Raw genomic sequence first — 9,751 nt, forward strand, 5'->3', positions numbered from 1 at the left:
TCAATCAGAAAATAGAACAGATTAATTGAATGTAGTTTTGTTATAGCTAAACAAAAGGCATTCAATAAGCTGAGTGTGATAAACTTATGCCGTCTCTATGGTAGTTAAATATAGATTTATAAATATTAAAATTTTATTAATTTAAGTCAAACTGCTCTGAATGCAAATTGTATTTAAAGCATATAAATACTTTTCGGCTTTGCCAGGTTGTGAAATATAATTGAACGCATTTCCCTTTCACCCATTTAAATTAATTGTCACGATCTTCCAGTTGAACTATTAATGGGCAACGTGCATTATTATTGTTGTTGTTGTTGTTGCCACCAAAAGCGGAAACTCTGCATCAATTTTTTTGATTGTTAAGTATTTTTTTCGCGCTGCTAAAAAGTTTTATAATAATGATGATGCCCAAAAATGGGTAGCGAAAAGCTACCGGAAGCGTAATAAACTTTGATGAAGTGTTTTATTGATTGAAATATTGATTCAAGTAACGACTGTGCTTTTGAATATTTACAAACATAAAAGACCATAATCTGCCTTTGTAAATTTAAGCGCTGCAACAGCATCTGCAACACATTTATTACAACAAATCGGTACACTAAGAAAAAAAAGGGGTATTTCTTGCTTATATCAAAACTTTTTAACCTGATAATGAATTTCTTTTCATTAAATTTATAATGCCAAGACTTCTTAAAACATAACCATGTTTTTAATATAAGAAATGCTGTAGTTTAATAAACAACCATTTAAGTTTACTAAATATTTTAGTAATTATTTTACGTGCTCAAATGATTTATTTAAGCTCAAGACTGATTCCAATCTTATTACTCAAGCTCAACATCCTTATAAAATCTAATCCACATAAATTAGAATTAAATTCAGCTCTTTTCTGCCAGTGTAAATGTCTACCAAAAACAGAAACGCCGAGCCATAAAATGTGAGGCAAACAGATGAACGCCCTCATGACACGCTTTGACATTAAAAATGGTGCAATAAACCAAGCCAAGTCTTTGTGGAGAAAGCCAAACAAAAGAAAACAGCCAAACAATGGCCAACGAGCCGTTTAAAGCCCAAAAGCCAAAGGGCATTAGGCGCGGCTCAGACAAAAAAAAAGGAGCCGCAGGCATTTAAGCCAATGGGATTAAACGGTTAATTGCTGATAAAATATGCACTCACCTGCAGCAGAAGCAGCAGCAGTAACAAAGCAAACATATGTGTCTGGCGCTGTGTAATTGCCAACGCAGCGGCAGACTTTCATGTGTTGTCCAACACCCTATTCCCATCCAAACCCCCCTCCCCTTCCACCCGCTTATGGCTCATAATTTATAATTAACTAACTGCTCGCATTTTGTTGCCAGCTGTCAGCACACAAAGTGGCCAAGGGATTAAAAGGCTAAAAAGGAAAACTCTCTTTGGTTTTTTGCAGCCCAACGCGGCGTATGCGTAATATATCAAATGTTATTTTCCCATGTCACTTCCGGTGCTCCTCCACAATATCCACACAACTCAAATGCAACAATAACTGTAAATTGAGCAGAGCTGATTTATCAGCTACCGATTGAAACATATATCCGGCTCAATGCAATCAATGAATAAAGAAATACAAGTAAATTTAATTATAATAAATAGCTTCTGCGCCGTTGACAGATATCAGCTTGCAAGGAATGCAGAAATTGTTGCCTTGGTAAACATATTCCTAGACCCAAGTGATATAAACAATAAACAAGTGTAGAAAAGAAAATACAAATCAGTTCTCAAAAATAAAATGCTGCATAAAAATCAAGTCAATATCAACAAATATTCCTTCAACTTTAAAAGTCTATAAGCGTTTTATGGTGAATGAAATTATAAACAAATATGCTTGAAAAATGTACAATATACAATTCTTAAACATTTTTGTCAACATCTGAAACATATGAACCATTTATAAAAACTTAATATTTGAATTTTTCCAAAAAGTTTCAAACCAAAAAAAAAAAGAAGGCTAAACTTACAGGTGCTCCTTAGAAGCAACTATGATATTCATAAAGACCTAAACATGCTCTTTCTTAGTTATGCTGTGAGCTATATAAATAGGTTACACAATCATAAAAATAACGTGGCCCTGGATCTCTTAGACGACAGTATGGACACACAGCGCTTAAAAAGATAATATTTGCTGGACCATTAACACACATCATAAATTAATCAAAAATAAACAAACCATAATATAATATATATTGCTTGAACTCATTGCGAAGTTTTATTGTAGCTTTCTTTTTTTTGCTAAGCAATTTGATTATTGTCCCAAGACAGATTACAAATAAAAACTAAGTTAAACAAAAACTTCAATCTAGAGAAAAAGCTCTTACGAAACTTTCTTTTAATTTATTTAGCAAATTAATTTAAATTAACTTTTTTATTATATTTTACTATATTTTATAATATATCATAGAAATTAGAGAATTTTTTTCTATTTACAATTATACAACTTTTTTTAAGACATTGTCAAAGGATTACTTTTACTTAAAACGAAAAAAAATAATTTTTCAATTTCCAGGCTCACGCCGTTTTGGTTCAAGATCGGATTGCAGCCTTAGATTAAACTATAACTAAACGATTGAAACACTATAAAAAGTTGCCAAACATGTTTATTAAAATATAAGCTGTTGTATTAAAACTATATTTATTTATGAGACTAAGCTACACAGTCGCAATTTATTTACAACTAAATGAAAAAATATGAAAGGCAGCAAATGAATTTTGACAACTAACTCACTTATTAAGTGGCTCAGTGACAAGGGTTGACCACAAAAATGTCTAATATAGGTGCTCCCCAGGGTCGAGCCTAGTTTATTACTCGGTGCATTAAAATAGGAGACCGGCACGTGTTAACGCCTGACAGCTGCCAAGTGAAACCGCACGAAAAGCGAAATCCTATCGCAATTATATCTGAAATGCTTTGGCATTGTTGTACAGTGAAGCCTTGATAGAGGCAACGGAACTGGAAAGTTCACAATGTACTTAATGAAAAGTTTTCCGTGATTGCAAACATTGTGCAAAAGTTATGAAAACTAGGCAAATGCGAAAAATCGTCGAGTTGAAAGGAAATGTTGAAAAGAGCTGGCCAAGTGCTGGGCAAAGCTTAACAGGGCTCATTAAAGTGTCACTTATAAAATGCAGGCGCTAACAGAAAAAAAATATGGTAAAATAAGATGAAATTTTGCAGTCGGGTGTAGCCGGCCGCGCAATAATCTGTTAACAGTGTTCAAGAAACTGATTCGATTGATTGCAGATCCTTCTTGATAATTGGGTTGTTGTCTCTTAAACTGTCCGTGACATTCAAGCTATGACTCGATAAAAATATTGATGACTAGCTCCACAGCTTATGTATGCCCTAGTGGGTGTGCTCAATAGAAATTTAGGTGTCTGAGGCGAATATACAGGAGTATACATTAAACAGAACTAATATACTCGTTAACAGTGTGAGAAAAAAGTAGCAAAAGAAACTCAGAACGTACAAAAATATGGCACCAGGAGCAACAGCTCGTTTAGCACTTGAATAATGACAGTGACATATATGAGGTATGTGTTATATGGTATATAGGGGCTGTACTTACCACCCCACTGTACTGTTACACAGTCTGGCTTGTCGAGTTGTAGAGCTCCCAGGTGACAAAATTAGCATTTAACGGCAAAACACAAGTACAGCTAACTGACCCGACAATTTTTACATATCCAGCACTTGCTTAATAGACGCACACACACACATGCACAAATTGTTGCTACAACACGCATACGACTCGTTGGCCGCCTCGCACCTTTGGCAATTGCAGAGAGCGTCTTGATAAACAGTCAATTAATTGCGGCGTTTATTGTGCGCATTGTTCGCGTGCTGGGCACACTCAAATTGGCATTTAAAATAAACAAATCGGCTGAATTGCGCGAATTATGCGTTTATTGCGCCCAAATAGTTTAATATCAAGTGGAGCATAGCACGAGAAACACCCGCAAACGGTCAGCGACGCCGCTGCCGGCCAATTAGAACTGAAGGCGTTTCGAAATGACGACAAAGCCTCAGGCAACAATAACAGCAATTCGAGTAGAACCAGCAGCAGCCGCAGCAGCCGCTAAAACGTTGCGTCGCGCCCGAACACAAAAACCGAACTGAATGCGGCAATCCGTGACTGTCGGAAGCGCCCGCAATGACTGAATGGAGATCAGCCGGCAGCAAAGTTCTAGGCGACACGAAGTAGGGACACGAAGTTGGCACACGAAGTCAGGCGTTCAGCCTTCGGCTGCATTTGTTGCACACTCTGCGCAATTGCTAGGATTTTGGCGCCAAAAGCAGTCAACTAAGCAACATGTTGCTGAACACATTCTGCTAAGGCACATGTTGCCAGTCCTTCAAAAGTTTGATTCAAAAGTTAGACGTTTTTACCAAGTCTTGGACATTTTTTTGCGGCTAGTTTTGCAGCACGTTAAAAACTAATTTCATAACAACATTTTTTTTAAATATATTTAGCACTAAGCGTTTGTATCAGTCTGTTTTCATGGCTGATGCGTCAGCACCTGAAGACTCCTCGCAATATGTGGCTGGCAGCATGTTGCCAGAGACTTTGAATGTTGCCACTCAATTTGTCAAATAAGCCACGAGGTGTGTTTGAAATATAAATCAAAGTTTTGCAGGCTTAATAAGTCTATTAGTCATTAGCAAACAACAGGGCTAACTATTTGCAGTTCCACTTTAGAAATGTTTATATAGTGTAAGCCCACACTTTCGCAAATTTGTAAAAATTTCTAAAATAAAAATGAGAAAATATATTTAAACAGATAACGCTTACTTTTGGATACTCTGTACCAAGTGGTAAAACATCTGAAAACACGTGAAGTACTATGGAGAAAGTGACTCTAAAACTGCGACACAGTGATTTTAAAACTGTTGTTTTGAAAGTGGGCTTCCTGAGTTTGGGTTTAGTGACTCTGGAACTGCACGAATTAAAGATTTCTGGTATATAAATATTTTAAGATTAAAGTAGTATACATCTTAAACTTAAAAGTGACTACAAATCTGTAAAATGGACATTAATTTTAAAAGAGATATATTTCTGATATATTTCGATATTCAACTGTCAGAGTCACAGATTTTTAACATGAATTGAAATTTGAAAATTGCATAGGCTGCAGACGGACGTTGCACAAAACGAATATACCCTTCTTATATAATGACAGTGTACCTAAGAAAATATATTGGAAGCTGTATTTAAAAAAAGATGTTCCTATTAGATAACCCACCATTTTTGACATATCTATTAAAATTGTGAATAATTTTTGGCTTTATTATGGCACGCACAATTTTTTGCATTTTGAAATATAAATTCCTACGCGGAAAATCGTGAAACAGGTACAAAATTAACAAAACGTAACCAATTAAAAAAAAAAGAAACAGAGCTCTTAACGACGCGACTTCAAGGCCTGAAGGTCAAGTTTTAAGCGCACGACGGGGCCAATTGTCGTTAACTTTCAATAACGTGTTAATAAACGGCTTAAATAAACTCGCTTTTTATGCAATTGCAAAAAGGGAAACGCAAAAAATGTTTAGTAAATTCGAATTTTATTGACTACAAACAGTTTAACAAACAATTTAACAAATTTTATGGAAAAGCAACAAGCGGCGAGATGTGCATGGGTACGAGGCAAGGAGTGTGTGGGGTGTGTGAGTGTGTGTGCGCTTGTGGGCGTGGCACGCCATTTAGACTAACTACAAGATTCGCTACTGGATTCACTTGAGCTTCTTCAGGAAGTAGCGACTGGGTGGACCGTAGTTGGAGGCGGGCACATGGCCGGACGTCGGTGCTGGCCCCTCTATGGCCTGGCGCTGCTCGGCGGGCTCCTCGACAATGATGGGCGCCATCGAGGGATCCTCAATGTTGCTGAGAGCAGCGGATGCCGTTGCAGGCGGCAGATATTGATGGGCGGGTGCGGTCAGCGTAGTTTGCACCTCCTCGCCCGTGTAGGCGGGCGCTGTGGGTGGACCGTAGATGGATGAGGGCTGCTCGGGCTGCTCCGACTCGGGTGCGCTGGTCGTGGGCAGCACATCGGCCACATCGGCCATGGGTGCAAAGTCCTCGGCGGTGGACTGGCGCGGCTCCATATCGGCCGGCGGTGGTCCATAGACGGGCGCCTCCTCCTTCTTGGTCTTGTACTTGATGAAGTAGACCTCGGGCTTGGATGGCTTGGTCGGTGGCGGTGAAGGTATGACAATATCCTGTTCCTGATCGGGCTTCTTGTGCAGCACATAGATCAGAGTCTTCTCTTCGTTCTGTGGTGGCGGTGGCACAACTGGTGCACGCAGCGCTGGTGCCGATGGCGCCTTGATGAAGACAATCTTGTAGTGCTTCTGTTTGGGTCCCAGCTCATGGTGCACACGTGGCTGCACCGCATCCTCGTCCTCAAAATCCTTGGGCGGCACATGCACATAGATGTGCTTGTGGACGCGCGTCTCCTGTGGTGCATTGTTATAGCCGCTGGCATGTTGCACGCCCGACAAGCGATGCGCCATGTTGTAGGAGTCATCATAGGCGCTCAGTTGCTCAGTTGCGGGTGCCAGCTGCTCCTCCAGCTGCTGCTGCTGCTGCTGCTGAACGGGTGGCAGGTAGTTCATTTGTGGCTGAGCTGGATGCGCGCCGAAGTTGGCGAACGATTGCTCCTGGGGCAGCGCCTGGTAGATGTGTGACGGCGCATTATGCACTAGAGAAAAAGAGAGAGGGGTAGAAGGGAGAGATAGGGTGTGGGCTCAGCGGCTGGGTAGTGTCGCAGACACACTCACCATTCAGTGGTAGCGCACGCTGACTCTGCTGCTGGGGTAATCCATAGTATGGCGATGGCGGCTCAGGACGTGCCTGGACAGTGCCGAGCAGGGCGACGCAGCCAACAAGGAGCGAGAAGGCACGCATGGCAACGGCAATGGCAATGGCAAACGCTTGAGTCTTTGGGTCTCTTTTGCACTTAGCTTAGATCACGTAATCCTTGACTGGTCGACGGGGCAGCTGCTTCTGCTGATGTTGTGGTTCGATTGGAAAGCGCAAGTCTCGACTGATGCCCCAGTGAACTCAGCGTCGAGCATTTATATGATTCGATTGGGAGAGAGAAGCGAAGCAGTCAGCTAAAGCAAAGACAGCAACACGCTGAGCGGCAACTGGCCAAAATCTCATTACAAAAGGCCGCGGCAAAAATGAATTTAATTAAACATCAAAAGACGCTAACACACACGCGCACACGCACACACTCAGACAGTCACACACACACACACACGTGGGCACAGCTACAACAAAAAGAGTTCGACGCTGGGCAGGAGCTAAGCTGACTCGCTGTCAATGGCTGCCCGCTTGTCTTTTGATGTCTCCAAGCGAGAAATTGAACCAAGTTGCAAACTAAATGCACAACAAAACTGGAAAAATACACTTATTTACCGCTAATCGAGTGTGTGTGTGTGTGAGTGTGTGTGTGTGGGTCAAGCGAGTGTGTTCCCAGGGTGGCCACTTGAATGTTGCCCAGGGTCTGTCGGCCTGGCAACGACACCAGCTCAAGCTTCCTTGGGCTCATACTCTGATCTTAAGGTCATTAAAAAACGTGCCACTTTTTGCTTCATACACTCAGCGAAAATCAAATCATATATGTTGTACTTAAAAGATACACATAATGTGTACAAATATGTCCAAGTTTAAAGCTTCTTAAGCTGAGAACGAATCGAAAAAAGAATTTTTGTTCCACTACTTCAAAAAACAAGACTGAAAGACAACGCTTCTTAATTCAATAACTTTTTGATTCAAGCCTAAACCTACTAAAAATAAAAAAAAAATGTGTAATAATTATATAAAGTAAATCAATTTATAGTATTTAGTACTTTCACTAGGAAAGAAATTCTTGATTGAAAAACTTTTTGATTCAATCCAGACACTCATGAATAAACGAAATATTCAAAAATAATATTATCTAATATAATATAATATAATATAATATAATATAATATAATATAATATAATATAATATAATATAATATAATATAATATAATATAATATAATATAATATAATATAATATAATATAATATAATATAATATAATATAATATAATATAATATAATATAATATAATATAATATAATATAATATAATATAATATAATATAATATAATATAATATAATATAATATAATATAATATAATATAATATAATATAATATAATATAATATAATATAATATAATATAATATAATATAATATAATATAATATAATATAATATAATATAATATAATATAATATAATATAATATAATATAATATAATATAATATAATATAATATAATATAATATAATTTAATATAAAAAATTATTTATAGTTAAGGTATTTTGTACTCAAAACCCTAAATAAAAGAATTATATACAGTACCTAAACTTAAGAAGCTGAAAGCTTTTAGAACGAACTTCTTATTTCGATAAGTTTATATAAATCCCAGACTCAATCACATTTGAAGTCACTCAAACTTAAAATCTTGTATTTTTAGAGGACATTTTTTACGCCTTTTTTAAGAACCTCGTTTTTCCCTCAGTGAATCTAGCAAAAGTTTCTTACGGATGCGCCGAGAGAAAGAGAGACAGACACACACAGATACACATACACACACACTCACACACAACAACAACCTTCGCCTGAGTGTGCCAAGTGTTATTTTCACAATTGGAGCACACTCGAAAATGTTGTCTTGAAAACGAAAGTGACCCACGATTACACACTTGGACTGTGCACAACATGCCACCGCCCCCCTCTGCCCCTTCTTATATGGTCAACATGCCCTTCCATTGATGAATCTTCATTCATGACCCTTTGTGGTTTGCAGCCGTTTATCGGGCATTTACTTTAGCTGTGGGCCCTTAATAACCAGCCAAACACTAAGCAAATTTTTGTGCCAACAGAAAAGTAAGTCCAGCTTAATCTGAGCAGGAAATGACTGCCCAGACAAGGCCGTTTGCGCATACGCCATGTAGGCCCGGCGCTTCATTAAAACTGTCAACTGACAACACTTTCAACACCTACAACAACAATTTTGAAACAATTACGAAACAATCAAAACAAAATCAAATCAAAGTTTTATAATTGCGGCCCAATTATATCAAAGAAGAGGCCTCTTTACACGAGAGTGTTCGACTTGGACATACCCAGTGCGCTGCTTTGTTACCTCCACAAATGCACACACACACTCGCCCGAGAGTGTTTCGTAGGTCTTAGCAGCTTTTTTAGCTTTTAAGATTATCAGTCTCATACAAATTGCTGGCCATCGATATTTGAAGATGCAAGCATGTTATCGACAACCACATAAATAACTTATTCCCTTGTATTTTTCGAGAGTGTTCTCGTAGGTTCAATAAGGTGCCGCTAGCTCTTGTTGTTACTCTTTAAAATCAACGGGTGCATACAGACAGCTGGAGAGAACAGGGAGACAGGCATGGCTAAATGGACTCGTCTGTTGATTGCAATTAGGGATATAAACATCAGCTTATTAGTATACATATTATAAAGGGTATAAAAAGAAAATAAAGCTACCAAAACAAATAAATTTGATAGAGACAAAAACCGAGAAAAATATAGAGAGAGAGAGGGAGACGCAGCTTATAAACGAACTTAAGTACTTGTCATCCACGCTGGCCACAAATTATTAAACGTAATTGCAGCTCGTCTCGTGATGGCGAGAGAAATTGTGGATCCATAAAATAAA

General features: G+C 38.4%; 2 protein-coding genes across 6 annotated transcripts in view; both read right to left on the reverse strand.

The window, feature by feature from the left end:
- RYa-R (RYamide receptor) overlaps positions 1 to 4,154 on the reverse strand; it is an 87,184-nt gene extending 83,030 nt beyond the window's left edge. For 2 of the 5 annotated variants that reach the window (XM_064696515.1, XM_064696514.1), the window contains exon 1: positions 3,600 to 4,152. The gene's annotated coding sequence lies outside the window, so the exon portion shown is untranslated. Of the gene's footprint in view, positions 1 to 3,599 lie in introns of all 5 variants that reach the window. The other 3 variants (XM_064696511.1, XM_064696512.1, XM_064696513.1) reach the window with 3 other exon arrangements.
- Positions 4,155 to 5,761: 1,607 nt separating this feature from the next.
- Positions 5,762 to 6,935, reverse strand: TwdlC (TweedleC). The gene is made up of 2 exons (XM_064697106.1): positions 6,809 to 6,935; positions 5,762 to 6,729 (listed from the first exon to the last, which is right to left on the reverse strand). Exons 1-2 carry the CDS (start codon positions 6,933 to 6,935, stop codon positions 5,762 to 5,764), a joined length of 1,095 nt encoding a protein of 364 aa, XP_064553176.1.
- Between the last annotated feature and the right edge of the window lie 2,816 nt (positions 6,936 to 9,751).

Source organism: Drosophila montana, unplaced genomic scaffold (genome assembly GCF_035044405.1).
Source record: "Drosophila montana isolate Dmon_TW-CO22-7 unplaced genomic scaffold, ASM3504440v1 contig_3848_1, whole genome shotgun sequence".
NCBI lineage: Eukaryota > Metazoa > Arthropoda > Insecta > Diptera > Drosophilidae > Drosophila > Drosophila montana.